Here is a 16326-nt window from a genome sequence, read left to right as displayed (position 1 = left end):
ATTTCAATTTTAAATCATTGCCTTTGTTTCAGTATTTAATAATTGCCAAAGTGATATTTTAATATTCTTATTGGAATGAGGTTATTTAAAACTCACATGGATTCAATTTGTCCTGCAGTAACATTCTCTTCTCACTTGGCTTTCTTATAATCACATCCAACCCTTGCCAACCCAGCTTGAGTGTAGGAACATTTTTGGATGGCTGTTCCCAAGCTGTTACTGGACTGGTAAAGCCAGGCGCATTCTCCAGGAATGAGTCAGCTGGTCGGCCATTCAGAAAACATCTTAATGGTCCAACTGGATCCCCAAGGCATTGGTCAGTAGATCTGTGGACGCTGCCCTGTGTCCCGGGGCTTACAGAGGCCCCTGGGACATGGCCACTGTTCCGAGCTCTCTGCATGGCGTTCTCAGCATCTACAGAGAAAGGAGCCTGGGCAGCAGCCCCACAGCTCCAAGCGAGAGAGTGCCCAGCACGGCCATCTGATTCCAGAATCCTGTTCTCCCTTTAATATATTTGTATGGACTAGAGAGGAAGGAGAGAAAGAGAGAAACATCAATGATGAGAGAATCATTGATTGGCTGCCTCCCACATTCCCTCCCTATCCTCCCCCACCCCCTCTCTGGGGACTGAGCCTGCAACCCGGGCATGTGCCCTGACCAGGAATTCAACTGTGACCTACTAGCTCATAGGTAGACGCTCAACCCGAGCCAGGCTGGCCGGGCTCCAGAGCCCTGACCTTGAAGGCATTGGGAAACTTCTAAACTCGCCGTGTCCCCTAAATGTCTCCTGCTGACATCATCGCCCAAAGAGGGGTTTGCTGCCCAAAGTGGGGTTGTGTAGCACAGTCCATAGCGTCAGGGTGGCGGCCATGATCACACAGGATGGAATTCACAGTTCAGAGTTTGCTGCCGGCCTCAGGCCTCCCCTGAAAGAGATGGTGTGGTGCCGGCCGGCGCCAGCCTGGTTGGGAGACTACATAGAGATTTCATCCCAGATGGTGAAATGTAAGTAAGGGCACTCGCTCTGCCCCAGAGCTGCTAGCTCAGCTGTCACTTCCTCCAGGAAGCCTTCCCTGACCATCCACTCTGAAATAAGTGCCGTTGTCCCTCTCCACCTGCTCCTGGAGTCCCTTACATCTTCCATGTGTTCTGTTCCATCTGTCACATCGGTTCACTGAACGCTTCTCCCAGGATGAGGAACCCACCCAGGGAAGCTGCCTGGTGCTGTGTGTACAGCAGTGCCTGGCATGTAGTAGCCGCTCAATAAATATTCATTAATAGAAAAAAATGTCTGTATCCTGGCTTCATCACTTACCGGCTCTGTGACCTGGGGCAAGTCATGCCACCTCTCTGAGCCCCAGGCCTCCTCTCTGTAAACCGGCAGTGACCAGTCCAGCCACAAAGGATGCTTGTGAAGACAGACAAGCCCGCGGGCACCACAGGTGCCGCTTGCACTAGTCAGTGCTTCGTAAACGCTAGCCGCTATTGAGGCTGTTGGTGCTGAAAGACGTCCTGTTGAATCTGTTTAAAGCTGATCGGATGTTGGCTCCCCTCAGAGCTGACTTGCCGTGTATGTGATCTCATGACCGCAGAGGTTGCCAGAGCCGAATGTCCCCCATCCTCTCCTGTCAGTGCCCACAGCGGGCCCTCAAAGGACCCCAGGGGCTTTTGGGTCCTGAGCGGTCCCGTGGGGACCTTAGCTGCTGCCTTTCCACACGAGGTGCCCCCACCCCCCAGAGCTGGGGAGGGAGCTGAGAGACGGGCAGGCACTTTTCAAGTCGAGGTGAGAAAAGGATTAGTTTTATTGTCAGCTCTCCATAGAACTCCCTTGGTTTTGAATTTTAAAACGCCTCCCTCCATGTAACTTTATTTCCCTTGGTTTTGAGTTTCAAAGCCAAAATGTACATTTTATTTTTGTTTTATTTTTTTTATTAAATTATTATCTGTGTACATATTTTAGCATTGCCCCCCCCCCCCATATATACCCTCCCTCCTCAGAGTTTTGTGTCCATTGGTTGTACTTAGATGCATGTATACAAGTCCTTCGGTTGATCCATTATCTCCCCCAGATCAAAATGGACATTTTAATCATGTTTCAGAAGGAAACATTTCATTAGCTCCATGTAAATGTAACCAAGGAATCCCAACTTATCGACATAATGTAGGAGCCACCACTGTTCTCGGGGCTTTTCCTATATTACCCCATTTCATCATTAAAAAAAAAAAAAAAATACTTCCATGTCTTCCCATTTTTCAAATGGGGAGCAGGCACAGAGAAGGCCAGCAATCTGTCCGAGTCCCAGGTGGTCAGAGCAGCCAGGTCCAGGCAGTGGCCTCACCTGTCCCTCAGAGTCTGCTCTGCCTCTAGTCCCTGGCCTGGGAGGGAAGCCTGGCTAGGCCTGGTTCTTCCCAGCAGCTCTTAAGAATCGGGGAGCCCTCGCCAGTTTTTGCTCAGTGGATAGAGCCCTGGCCCAAGCACTGACAGGTCCCAGGTCCAGTTCCAGTCAAGGGCATGCACCTGGATTGTAGGCTCCATCCCCAGCCTCGGTTGGGGCGAGTGCAGGAGGCACCCGGTCATTGTGCCTCTCTCACATCTATGTTTCTCTGTCTCTTTCCCTCCCACTCACTAAAACCAATGAAAAAAATACCCTCAGGTGAGGATTCACAACAACAAGGCGGGGAGCTGCTTGCTGCTAAGCAGCTGCCCACGTGGCTGAGAAGCACCCGTGGACTTGAAGGAGCGGAAACAGGGAGGCGGTGAACACACGTCTTCGTTCTCCCTGGCCCTGGACCATTTTTTCTGTTCCTGGGAGACCAGACTGCGCCGCTCCAGCCAGGCCTGGTGTGATGCCACCCGCTCTGTTAGGGAAGGAACAGGCTCAGGTGCTGACTCACCCAAACCTTGCTGTCTACTGTTGACTTTTTTCTACTTCAGAGAAGGCTTTCCTGGGCACAGTAGGCAAGTAGGTTCCCATGGGTGCCCAGAGCGCCGCTGCCTGGGGCACCGCGTCGGCGGGATTCAGAGGTGAGGTCTTGCTCAGGGTCAGAGGGCCCCATGCCAGGGATCTGCCTTGTTGGCAGAAAGGGTCGGGGGCAATGGCTCTGCCACATGCGTGCTTGCTGTCAGGAGGCTAACGTAGCTGCTACGTCCCTGCTTTTAAAAACAGCACTGGGCACAAATTCACTTTTCTTGGAGGCTCATGGTAAGGCCAGTGAAGGCTGTTGTGGGGAAGCGATGCCCTCGGAGGCAATCCAGGCATGCAGGATCCGGATGCTTGAGGTGTGACTTAATGTTTCAGGAAGGAGGTGCTCCTGGCTCGTTTTTCACGTATGATTTATGGATGTTGTCTGCGCTGCTCGCCGCTTCCAGATGTGCTGTTAATCCCCTGTGGGCTAGGAAGCTAGATAGTGGTCTATTAATAGTTCCTGTAAATAACAAGGTAGGTAGGGCCTGAGAGGACACCAGGGGCCTCCCCGCGAGCAGGGTGCGTGAGCAGCAGACGCAGACATGCTGGCGCGGTTTGCTTGTTAAAGATGTCCTTGGTCCTTGGCTGGTAAGTGACATTTGCCAGACAAATGACCTCTAGATAGGAACATGTGAAGTGTAACACACACACAGATCACCTTTTCCTTTTGAGCCACAAGTCTCGTAAGCAATTTGGGGAGGGAGTGAAGTAGAACGCACAGTCTCAGGGAAGGTTTCTTGCCCCGTGAAGTACCTTAATTCTTAAACCAGTAGTGTTGTTCTCTGTACCTCATGCCTCCGTGCTTTGTTCTGGGTTTAGAATAAATATTTCATGTGGTGCCTGTGCTAACCAGTGGCTGACTCTGAGGAAGTGCCTGGGGCTCAGTCCATCCCATTGCTTGATGAGGAAGACATGGGTCCCCCTGCCCATTGATTTGATTTTCTTTCTTTTCCTCTCTAAGTCGGTGTATTACGCCAGGAGTTTTCCAGAGTTTCTCCGGTGACCAGTGCAGAGGTTCAGAGGTGTTCTGTCCTCTTATCTTCATTCATACTCAGGCTCCTTTGCATTTTACGAGGGAGTTGGGTGGAAACAGGCTGTGTTGACATTGTCCTCATGTAAGCGACAACCACTTTGAGGCACCCAACAAATCGGGTTGGATATTGTAGTTGATGTATATGCTCTGTGGGTTTGTTGTTGTTATTGTTGTTATTCTTTTTGTAATGCACTATAGTTAATATGTTTATATCCCTTAAAACTATAAACATGACAGGTAGAGCTGAGAGTATCAGCTAACAGCAGATGGTTTATAAGGCGAAGTCCTGAATCATGTTGGACAGGTGCTTAGGTGAGGGGACAGTATTTCCCGGGCTCAGGAGACCTGTTCATGACAGTGTTCGGAGAGGGGACCTTTCCCGCCTGTTCCCAGGTGTGCGGAGGGGCCCTGGTTGGCATGTGTCAGGATGTTCATTCGGTGGACCATCTGCACTACTAGTCACCTGGGAGCTGATTGAAAATCCAGACCCCAGAAACTGTCATCTCTGGGGGCAGGTCTTTGAAATCTTTTTGTCAGCCTCTCACATGAGTTTTACCCAGAGCCTTCCATTGGGTCTCAAAAAGAAAAGCAGAAGTGATGGAAACTTGGCTTATTGACTTATGGCCTCTTGACTTATCCCAGGTGACACCTCAATCCCAACCATCCCCAACTTTCCGGCCTTGTGTGACCAAATCTGTTAGACACAGATGGGAAGCAAGCCTGGGGAAGAACTAGATGAGTTCTCACCCAATTTGTTCCAATTTGCAGGCTCTCAGATCTGCTTCCTTAAAACTTGCTTGGAGGCTCAGGCACAGAACGAGGGCGGGAAAGATTTGGGGGCAAGGGTAGGCAATATAACAGTGGTTGTCTTTTAGACACCGAAAAGACCTCTTCTGGAAATCCTTTCTCTTTTTTCCTGGGGGTAAAATAAGTTAGACATTCTGTGCTTTATTCCATCCCCTTTCCTCCAAAATAATACAAGACAACACAACAAATGAAGCAAACCTTAAGTGTATCCCCAGTGTCCTATAGAACCCATGTCTTGGGGTGCAAAAAAACTGCATGCGTGCACATGTACACACACACACATGCATATGTGTGCACGTGAAATCAGGTCCCATGTGTCCTTGTTCAGAGCTCTGGTAGCTTCTACGGTTCCTCCTTAATGTCATGCACATCCTGGGATTTTGTATTATAGATTATGATTTTGTATTATAGATCATGCAAGCAATGATGACCCTCCTCTTCTCGAATACATGCCCCCCACAGGCAAAGACCGGGTCTATTTGCTTCGTTGCTGTTTCCCAGTGTCCAGCACAGCACCAGATATATGATGGGTGTGATTAGTCAGTATCGTTATGAATCATTGGAAGGCCTGATCATGTTTAGTGTGTGGACAGGAGGATGCCACGCTTCCTTAGGCTCCGAGGATGATATCTCGTGTTGGTGCTTGATGGCACATGACAGCATATGTAAGTGCAGAGTTAGAAATCTGACTCCCAAAGAGAACACTAAATCAGGATATTGCTTCACGTGGCTGATTTGAAGACATTCCTGTTAAAACGGATAAATTAAAACATAAATGGTGCTTACAGGGCGTCTCCTTCGGCCCTGCTTAGACCAAAGCTGTCTATCCCCTTGCAGCATTATCGTGCCTTTGGAGTGCTTGGCGGTGCCACCATACCTGGCACAGAGCAGCTGTCAGTTAAGTGGGTTTGCACATTTAAAGCTCAGAAATCCTGCCCAGACCTGCCTGTTTGGCTCCAGGAGCCCATGTCTGCAGCTAAGTGTCCTGGGCTTCGACCGCGGCTCTGCTCCTGCCCGCTGTGTGTTCTTGGGCAAGCTGCCGAACCTCTCTGTGCCTTCATTCCTCATGTATAAAACGTGGTAGGACCACTCAGAGAGGCCTTGGGAAGAGGAAGTTCGCCTCTCCATGTCAAGTTTGGGCACGGCGCTCGGCAGGCAGTGAGCAGGGAAATGTTAGATGCCGATGATAACGAGGATGCGTCTAGAAAAACCTGTTCCACCCACCCCAGGCCGGACCTGCTGCTCACGTGGAGGAGACATTAGGACAGTGTTCATCCCGTGTCAGACGTGAGTCCGTGGGCACCGAGGAGTGTGGCTGGGCCGCGTGTCTGCCCCGCAGAGAGGGACCCTCCATGTAGCCAATGAGTGGGCTTCAATCCAAATGGAGCGCAGGGTCCTGGTGCTGAGCAGCCCAGACGTGCCAGCCGGCCCAGGTCAGGTAGCCCCTGCGGCCGCCTCTGTCCCACTATGGCATGGGCTGATCTGTCCCATGTTCCAGCCCCAGCCACCCTCAGCCCGTTGGAGGTCAGCCAGGAGACAGGGCGAGGGCTTGGGGCTCTGGGGTTAGAGAAGGTGCCTGGGCACACTGCTCTCCAGTCCCCTGCACCTCTGAGGATGAGGTCCCTGGCTCACAGCCCACGTGGGTGCCCTGGCCCTTTGTGCAGCATCCCTACCCCGCTGACCAATGCCCACTAGCCTGTGCCTGGGACGCCCTGCCAGCCACACACACCCAGGCCTCGGAGACGCCCCTGAGCTCCACAAAGCTTCCCCATCAGGGCAGGCGCCTCAGAGGGTTAGCGTCCGGAAATCCTGTCCCTGGGAGGTGCCACCTAGGACTTCTGAGACCCTGAGTCCCAACGACTCCAAGATGTGGGCGTGGCCCCTGGAGCTGACTTTGTCCTCTCTCTAATGTCTTGGTCTAAGTTGACTTTTAAGGACAGAGCTGTTGTGATAATGAGGTCTCAGCGTCCCTCATAGGGTTTTTCCATTTAAAAGAGCTTTTCCCTCTGGACCTGGTGGGGGATGGGGGCCTCTCGCCCCACACTGGGAATCTGCTTTCCGTGCGTTCATGTCCCGACACACGTGTCCGTGTGTTCTTTTGGGCTTCTCTCCCATGCTTAGAAGTTTCCTTTAGAGAGAGCAGCCTGTCCCACGTGGCTGGAGAGGAGGGGAAGGGATGGCATCTGGGCATTAGAACTGATAGGAGGGCGGGCAGGAGACAGAGACTTACAGGGAGCAGAGCTGGGTTCTTCCCGCCTCGCTGGGCACTGCACTGGTGGTGGCCGCTTCCTGCGGGCATGACGTCTGAGCCGGCACGGAGCAGATCCAGGGGTGCGGTGAGGGAGGCCTGCGGAGTCGGAGTCGGGCTCCAGGAATTGTCGGGAAAGCAGGCACTTGGCCCCATGGTGGGGGCGGGGCCTTGGTGGTGCCAACTCCTCAGCGTCCTCGGTAGGGCCCTCAGTGACTGTCCTGGCCAGTGGTCTCAGACCTCGGCCTTCGGCCCCCAGCCCCCAAGGACCACTTTTATTGTCCTCCCTCGAGCCCTCACGTGGGAACGACTCTCCACAAAACGTCCCTGGGCCCTAGGCCCCTCTTAGACCCGGCCATCGGTCCGGGACCTGCACTCCTCGCCCACACGCCCCCACTCCTGTGCCAGATGCCTCTCTAAGGACCTGGTTAACTGTGGCGTCTGAGCCAGGAGGCTGACCAGCGCCCAGGACTGCTGGGCGGTCATAGGCCTGTGGCTCTGAGAGCCTGGGCTGCACCCCAGCGAGCTCAGTCAGAGTCTAGGGCCTCGGGGTGGGCCTCGGGGGGGGGGGCGGTTATCCCCTCTCCTGGGCCTCCAGTGAGCCTCGGAGAGTGAGACCCCACGCCAGGGCTCCTCTGAGCTCACGCGGCTCCAGCGCAAAGCCGGCTCCTGTCTGCGTGGGGGGGCTCGTGTGTCCATGCTGTGGGCAATGGCTCGACTCCTGATGGCCTTTTGGGATATTGACAAGAGCTCCTTGTCCCCATCACGACAAGGACTGTGTCGGAGGGGACCCAGGGTGTGGTGTCCCATAGCCTGGGTGCAGATGCCTTTCCGGGGACCTGCTTAAATCTGTCCCCCTATTGGCTGAGAGAACACAGACGCCGGGCCTCCTGGCCTCTGAGCCACTGTCTCCTCCTCTGTGAGATGTGCATCGGCTCAGTCCCTGCCTCGGGGCTGCTGGGAGGGTTTCAGGAGCTCCCGGGACGCGCTCCCCCCCCCCCCCCCCCAGCATTTCCCGCATATCACATGCTCAGTGGATGATGCTATACATTTTTTCCTTGGATGTCATACTCGTTTTACAGGTGAGACCACTGTGACCCAGAGAGGGAGAGGCATTGTCCTGAGGCCGCACAGCAAGTAGCGGGGAACCTCGGTCTGACCCTCCAGCCCAGGGGCCTCATTTGAGTGGCAGGGGCCTCCCTGGAGCAGAAGGGGCTGGGAGCGGTGGTGGTTGGTGGTTGGTGCCAGGAAGCAAGTGGTGGTTCCTGGAGCTTCTGCCCGTGGCCTTCACGCAGCCTGGGGGCATTTCCGCATCACCCCAGCTTGTCTTACCTGCTACCTGCGTGCCTTCTTTGCTTCTCCCTCGCCTCGGGCACAGCGGACTGAGATGTTTGCCCTCTGAGGACTGACGCAGAGTTGTGTAAGACTCCGGGCGGGCGGGCGGCTGTGTGGCCCAACCGGCCTGGCCATTGCTTTCCAGAAGGTCCCTCCTGACGCACACGGGAGGGAGAGGGGGAAGGCAGCCAAGGCAGGCAGGGTCTCCACTCCACGCCCGGGCAGCCTGGCGGAGCACGTGGGTGAGCCTGTGGGCCCGGTGGGGACTGGAGAGCTCTGGGGATCATCGGGACTGGCAGCTCCTCTCTGCCCAAACCCTGTCTCTTCTGTGCCCCCTTTACCCAAATCTGTGCGGCTGAGTCTCTGGACCCTGCCCCTGCCCTCCTCTCCTCTCTTGAACTGGCCTCTTTCAGGCGTTTGTCTCTGCCTTGTCTCGGAAACTGCTGTTACCACGGTTACCAGCAACCTCTAAGCTTCTACAATAGGGGTGTCAAACTCAATCAGAGAAGGGGCCAAAATCTAAAATCCAGCCTAAATTGCGGGCCGAATGGTTTACTGAACAGTCATAAACTGACAATGTCATAAACTGACAGCGGAGTGCAGTGATGACAGCGCGGTGCGGGCCACATTGCAAAGCCTGGCGGGCTGGATTTGGCCCGCGGGCCTTGTGTTTGACACACGTGTTCTACAACATCCTGGTCGGCGGGTTCTCAGTCCCGTCTCCACCCATCGGCAGCTTTGGACACTTGTTCTTCCCTCTTCCCGGGACACCTCTCTCTGGGCCGGTGACACCACCAGCGCTGCCCCGAATCCCTTCCTCAGTCCCTGGGCTCCTCCTCTTCGTCCCCACCCCCCCAGGAGCCACCCAGTCCCCCCAGATGCTGACCAGCCCCAAATCCATCAGCGGGGCATCTCAGCCACCCACTTGATTTCCCCCCTGGATATCTAACACCATCTCAGATTTAGTCCTTCCAAAGCGGACCCCCCAAGAAGCCACGTTCTCCTCCTGCTATCTTCCCCAGCTCAGTGAAACGGAATCCATCTAGACTTCGGTCATTTTCTCACCTCTGCCCCAGCCCCTGTGGCCCTGATAAAAGTGTCTGCATCTAGCCACTTCTCACAGCCCCCCTCCTCAGCGGCCCCAGGTCTACGCTGCCATCATCTCTCACCTGGAGGCCGGCAGTGGCCCCCTCACTGGTCTCCTCCATCCCACTCTTACCATCCTGCAGGCTGCACCCGACACGGTGGCCACGGCAGGGCAGGCCACTCTGCTGCCCAGAAGAACCACCTGACTCCCTGCCTACCAGCCCCTCCTGCTGCCCCATCTTCCCTCTGACATCCCAGGCAAGTCTCACCCCAGGGCCTTTGCACGTGTGGCTCGGACGGCCTGGACCACACGAGGTCCAGGTGTCCACGTGGGTCCCTTGCCCACCTCCTTCTGGCCTTGGCGCATCTGTGAGGTCTTCCTCCTCCACTTTGCAGCCTCCCCCCCCCCCACTGCCCCCTCTGAGCCCTCCCCTCTGCTTCCTTTCTCCCCCAGTGATCCCTGCCACACGCTCCTTTATTCTCTTTCTGTCTGCCAGGACGGGAAGGGGGCTGAGACCCGGGGCTCTCTGCTGGGTCTCCAGTGTCACAGCGGAGGGATGGTGACTGTCATCCGTCTGGGGGCTGCCATGAGCCACTCTGAGAGGGGGAGAGGGAGGCTCTCAGGAGGTGGGGTGGCCGGGCTGTGACCCCCCACTGCCCAGGAATTGGGGGCAGTCCTCACCCCGGTCACACTCCCTCACCTGCAGGCCCCACGCAGCCGGCGCCTGTCCCAGGCCCCTGTGCTAGCAAGCTATTCCCGGACAAGCGGCCGGCATCTTGTCATCTCCACGGCCTTGGCTCCCTCTGGGAACTGCCTCTTCATGCCATTCTGTTCTCTGCTCACCGGTCTGTTCCCTGTCCAGTGACGGGCACTTGGCCCGTCTTTAGTGCTTACATCTCCTTGGCCAGCTGCCCCTTCCCTGGGCAGCCCTGGAGATGAGGGCTCTGGGGTATGGTGGCCCCTCTGTGATGTCACCAGCTCCTGTGACATCGGAGCTCCAGGAAGACCCCTGGGGTGAGGGGCTCCGCCCCTCAGGGCTCATTCGCCTGTGAGAAGCTCCAGGCCGGCAAACCCTGGCTCTTAGATCCTTTGGGGTCCTTGTTGCCCTCGGATCGGGACTCCCGGGACCCTTATGGGTGTCATCTTCTCCCAGGCCTGGCCGTCCTTGCTGCTGCTTCAGTTTTGTTTGGCGAGTGTAGGGCAGCACATTGGGACATCTCCTTTGCCAGAACCCATGACCGGGACTGTGGCCCCCTGGGAGCCGGACTCTCCCAAAATGGCACGTTCCTCTCTGCGCAGTCACAGGCGGATGGCAAGGTGGCCTCTGTGTCGCTCACTGAAGTGGCCTGCAGGGCACCAGGCCGAACCCTATGTTTTCCCTGTCCACGTGTCCTTGTGATAAAGTGTAACTTATAACCGGGGCACGGGCAGCTATGAGCGCCAGTAACTGCTAACGTAGGACTGTTGTAACAGCATGCTATCCCAGCAGCTCCGCGAAGGGCGTCTCTTTCAAGACATCTTGTTGTGCTGGACTCACGGCAGGACAGGCTGGGCGGGGGCCATGGGCCACGGTGGGTTGGAGCGGGGACTGCAGGCCCGCTGCTCAGGACGGCGCCTTTTTAAAAGGAGACTGTGCATTTCTGAGGTTTTCCGTTTAATCTTATCAGACCATGACTGACTGTGGGTAGCTGGCATGGCGGGATGTAAAATCCCAGGTGAAGGGGTTGGGGGGGGCGGAGGGGGGCTATAAAATGCACTGTGGAGCTGGAGTTTCAGGTGATGGTGGGGAGCTCCCTGAGAGGATGCATTTGAGCAAGAACACGGAGCAGGGCGGGGCTCCTCACGCCACTGGCTGTAGTCTTGTGTCTACACATTCACTAGAGGCCCGGTGCATGAAATTCGTGCACGGAGGTGGGGGTGTGTCCATCAGCCCAGCTTGCACCCTCTCCAATCTGGTCCCTGTGTGATCGGGCCTAAATGGACATCCGGACATCCCTCTCACAATCCAGAGCAGCTGGCTCCCAACTGCTCGCATGCCTGCCTGCCTGATTGCCCCTAACTGCTTCTGCCTGCCAGCCTGATCACCCCCTAACCACTCCCCTGCCAGCCTGATCAATGTCTAACTGTTCCCCTGCTGGGGAACAATTTACCCCAAGTGCCCTATCCTGCAGCCCAATCACCCCTAAATGCCCTCCCCTGCTAGCCTGGTTGCCCCCAACTGCCCTTCCCTGCAGTCCTGGTCCCCCCCCAACTGCCTTTTTCTGCCGGCCCAGTCACTCCTAACTGCCCTCCCCTGCAGGTCTGATTCCCCCAACTGCCCTCCCCTACAGGCCATCTTGTGGCAGCCATCTTGTGTCCACATCGGGGCAGCCATCTTGGGTCGGAGTGACATTCAATTTGCATATCACCCTTTTATTATATAAGATTTGTCTTAACAGATGGTTATTGAGGGCTTCCTTGTCAGGGGGGCGCTGTTAACATAGGGGGCCGTATCATTCTTCCTCGTGGAGGCCACCCTGTGTACCGGAGGGTTAGCAGCCTCCAGCCCCGCCCACTCGATGCCAGCAGCTTCCTCCCTCCCCCAGATGTGACAGCCAGAAATGTCTCCCAACTCCGCGCCGCGTGCCCTGGCTGCGGACCCCTCCCGTGCACCCGCTGTCTCAGCGTGTCCCTGTCTCTTGCTCCCTCGGGCGGAGCTGGCTCCCGGCCAACACCTGGGGCAGGTGAAGGTCACCTCCCGCCTCTCCTCGCCTGAGGCCCTGCTCTTCCGCCTCGAGGGGGCAGACCTGGGACCTGGGACCAGTCCCTGTGCCTCTGGATCCCCCTCTGTAAACGAGGGACCGACAGTATCCTCCGGGGAAGGTTCTATGAAGAATGAGACAGAAAATGCTTAGCACGGAGTCACTCCTGCTCAACACATACTTATTTTTGTCATGCCAAGCTGGGGGTGCAGCAACATACAAAACCAAGGCCCTGACCTTGGGGTCACGGCTCGGGAGGGGGCAGACTCATTGTCCTGCGGTTGTGACTCAGTGTAACAGGCTCTGTGATGGGGACGGCGAGGGGCGGGGGGAGCCGGGAGGAGGGATGAAGAGGGAAGGCTTCCTGGAGGAGGTGGTATGCCAGCTGGGACCTGAAAGATGAGTACGGGTTAGCTGGGTGAAGGAAGGGGAGGGATAACGAGATTATTTTTATTTTAATTAAAAAAAAAAATTAAAAGCTTTCCTGAAAAACCAAGTCCAATGTAACGGGCTGTAGTAGCAAACGGGATCCTGGTTCACCCCCCCTCTGTGATTCCTGACATGAAAGTGGGGCCAGGGCAGAGGTCAGGTGCACAGTTAACAGCCTGGCATGGACCAGGCCTCCCTCCTCTCCCCACCACAGGCGATGGAGGTAACTGGGCACTACACACCTCCCCAGGTGTCTTGGAGGGAACAGCGCCATGTTGTGTCTCAGAGCCCACGGGTGGGCGCTGCTGCTAGCGCCACCTGTGGGGGAGGGGCGGTGGTGGGCAGAACCAGGGAGCTCACAGGCTTGTATCAAAGCTCACAGCCCATTGGCCTCCGGGGGCCGGAGAGGTGGGGCCCACACCCGGCCTCCAGGGGCCTCCTGGCTGGTGTGTAACCTCTGGTGATGGCGTGTTGTTTCTCTCTGCACAGCTACAGCCTCCGCCTGGCGACCCGAGGCCCCACGCCTGCCGCCCCGTACATCACCAGGCAGTGCCGGAGTGTCAAGGCCACGGCCACAGCTCAGCTCCAAGGACCCCTCTTCAAAGAGTAGAAGCTTCACCTGCTCCCTGACAGGTGTGAAGAGGGGGAGCAGCTTCTGGATCCTTTTGGTGGCTCTGCGGAACGGGGAGGTTGGGCTTGGGGTTTGGGGTGTCTAGGAAGGAGAGGAAAGAGGGTGGGCATGGTGGCTTGTGGCAGACACCCTACTCCCAGCACTTCTGCATAAACATGTGCACATGTGCACCATACCTGACATTTAGGCCATGTAAGAATATCCCAGCGACATGCGTGATGACCCCAAACTCCCGCACCTGCACTGGCAGTAGCCTTGGCTAGACTCCACAGGAGGAGAGTGAAAATCCACAGCACGAGCTTGCAGACACGTTCAGTCACAGAAGCCAGGCACATAGGACGTGCACTGATTCATTTCATTTAAGTGAAAAAGTGGGGGAAATCTATCTACTAGCGTGAGGCCAGAGGTCAGGATAGTGGTCATTCTGGGGATGAGTGTAGTGGTTATCCTAAAAGGGGGCAGGGCCCGGGGCGGATGGGAGCTTGGGCCTCCCGTTCTGCTTCCTGATCTGTGTGCTGGTTACACAGGTGTGTGCACTGTGCAAACTCACCACGCTTCGCTCTCCTCTGGATGGGTGCTGCCCTCCAGCAAACGGCTAACTCACAAAGATGCAGCGGGAGAATGCTGGAGCAGCCCGGGGCCCTGGATAAGCAGCCACCGTTATTCTTTTCTTTGTCTCCTCAGCACCTGAAGTGACCTGGAATCAGAGAAGCCAAAGGGACTGGCCTTCCGCCCTGTAGGGAGCAGTGACCTGTTCCAGTGCTGGAGCCTGTGAGAGAAAGTGTGTCGTGTGAGCGTGCACGTGTGAGCGTGCACGTGTGAGCATGCACGTGTGAGCGTGCACGTGTGAGCCTGCCTGCCAGCGTGTGGTCTCCAGAACCCTGGGGAGGCAGGGCACCAGCTGATTCCACACCGAGGAGCATGCTCCGCAGCTCGGCCTTCCTGCAGGGGCGGGACCTCTTCTACTATGCAATTTTCCAAGAGCTCCTTGATCCTGCTTTCTGCTTCTCGAGTTGTCCTTCTCCACGGCGGGGACCTTGGTCTGGCCCAGGGGTCAGCTCCAGGCGTGTCCGAGGAAGGCCTTCAGGAGGAGGCCTTGCTCCCCACCCCGCCGCCCTGGCCCCCCGCCCTCATGCCCCCCGTCCCTCGCGATCTCTGGGAACCGGCGGCTGCAGACAGGCCGGAGCCTCGCCGGCTGCCCCTTGGCCTGCACACTTGGAAGCCCTTCTTGGCCCGCCGGCCTGAGCTGTCGGCGCTTGAGTCACTTCCAGATTTGAAGTTGTGGTTAGTCCGTGTGCAGCGGGAGGAAGCCATTGTCCCCTTGTAGGGATGGGGTTCCTCCGTGGGAGAAGCGGGGTGATGGGGACAGGCGGCGGGGGCACAGGGTGGTGTCCTGTGTCCCGATGGAGCCCCTCGGCCTCCCTCGGTGGGACCAGCAGCACTGTGTGCGTGTGAGCTTCTCCAGTGAGCTGCGAAGGGAAACAAGTAGGAATTGGGGCATGCAAGTGCAGGTGGAACATGAAAAAGCCAAGGTGGGGCGGGGAGAAAGAGAGATTTCTGGAAGTTCTCCATCACCGGCCGGGAGTCGCTGGAGGGCCCCCTGCTCTGGCAGGACAGGCCGGGCCTCGGGGACGCGGTCGAGCAGAGCTAGGAGTTGGGACCCGGTGCGGGTGCTGGGTTTGGTGCCTTTGGGGCAGACCCCAGACGAGGATGCCCGAGCCCCCTCCCGCCCGCTCCTCGGCCCCGTTTCCAATAGCGACGTGACCAGTCCAGAGCGCAGGGAGGGGACCGGGGGGCGTGTGCGTGGTCACACACATGAAAAAGGGACTTTTTTTTTCAGGGCTACTATGGTTGATCTTGCAACTCTGTGTAAATATGTACGTAGACACTTTTCAAAGCACGTATTTATGTCCCCGACTGTAAATGCCCCGTTTTTAAAGTTTTATAACTTGTGTTATTTAATGACTCAGTCGACTGGCTGCAGCGCGGGCTCTGACAGTGGTCCCGGAGAAAGTTCTCGAGAGATCCTCACATGGGCAGGAAAACACTGGCCGGGGGCCTGCGTCCCAGCTCTCCTACATCCCACCCGGCTAACAACCGCTGTTTGTGTTAAATGTTCCCAAACGGGAAGGGATCCTTCTGCCCGCTTCCGAAACTCACCCTCCGGAGCATGAAAATCCGTGGCTGTTCCTTATCCTAACGATACGATGTCAACACTCACTCACTGGGCTGTACACCCAGCCTCTCCATTCTTGAGGGTTTTCCCCCATTCAGCAGCGGGGGAAGGCTTAGGAACCCCAAACCTTGGAGGTCACCTTCAGCCAAATGGCACATCCTGGGAATGTTGTGGGGTGGGGGCGGGAGGTTGGGGCCACTCCTCTGTCGCATGTGCAAACTTGCTGGTCAGCTGTCCACCCCTGAGGCGGGCAGGACATCTGCTCGGAGCTTCAGGAGGAGGGGGCCGTGGGAGCCCGGGAGTGTGGGTTCGGACCTCCCAGGGAGACAGTTGTGTATCTGCCATGTGAAGAAAATTAACAATAAACGTGTGAAGTGCGATTGTAAGGAAGAAGCGTGGGAGTGCTCCTTTGGGTTCCTGTGGGTGTTGGTGACATCTGTGTTGTCGGGATGGAAATGGGCTGGGGAGGTGAGGATGGGGGGTCCCCGAGGGCTCCACTCCTGCCGTGAGAGGAAGCTGAGGCAGCGAGGGAGCTCACAGTGGAAACATCTTACCTGGTGATCAAGGTCACCGGCCTTCAAATGCCCTCCCACCTGCCGGCCATCAGGAAAGCCATCGGACAACTAGGCAAGCCACCTGTGGCTGCAAATATATTCTCCTTCAACAGCGTTATTGAGATCTAACTCCTATACCATATGACTTACCCGTGTAAGCGCACAAACTGTGCACCCCTCCCTGTTCTATCAATTTTAGAACATTTTCACCCCCTTTCTCCCTAAGCCCCCAGACTTTTTAAAAAAAATATATATTTTTTATTGATTTTTTACACAGAGGAAGAGAGAGGGATAGAGAGTTAGAAACTTCGATCAGCTG

The 16326-nt window shown here is 56.3% G+C and overlaps 1 protein-coding gene across 5 annotated transcripts in view; it reads left to right on the top strand.

Annotated features, from left to right (window-relative positions):
- PRDM2 (PR/SET domain 2) overlaps positions 1-15606 on the top strand; it is a 105620-nt gene extending 90014 nt beyond the window's left edge. For 4 of the 5 annotated variants that reach the window (XM_084875286.1, XM_084875290.1, XM_084875288.1 and 1 more), the window contains 2 exons: positions 13136-13279; positions 13962-15606. In XM_084875286.1, the coding sequence (XP_084731412.1) occupies positions 13136-13256 (121 nt within the window). In that variant the 3' untranslated portion in view covers positions 13257-13279; positions 13962-15606. The remainder of the gene's footprint in view (positions 1-13135; positions 13280-13961) is intronic. The other variant, XM_084875291.1, reaches the window with a different exon arrangement.
- Positions 15607-16326: the final 720 nt, after the last annotated feature.

This window comes from Pipistrellus hanaki (genome assembly GCF_964339955.1).
Source record: "Pipistrellus hanaki genome assembly, chromosome: 2".
NCBI classification, from domain to species: Eukaryota; Metazoa; Chordata; class Mammalia; order Chiroptera; family Vespertilionidae; genus Pipistrellus; species Pipistrellus hanaki.
This window is presented reverse-complemented; position numbering and strand designations above follow the sequence as displayed.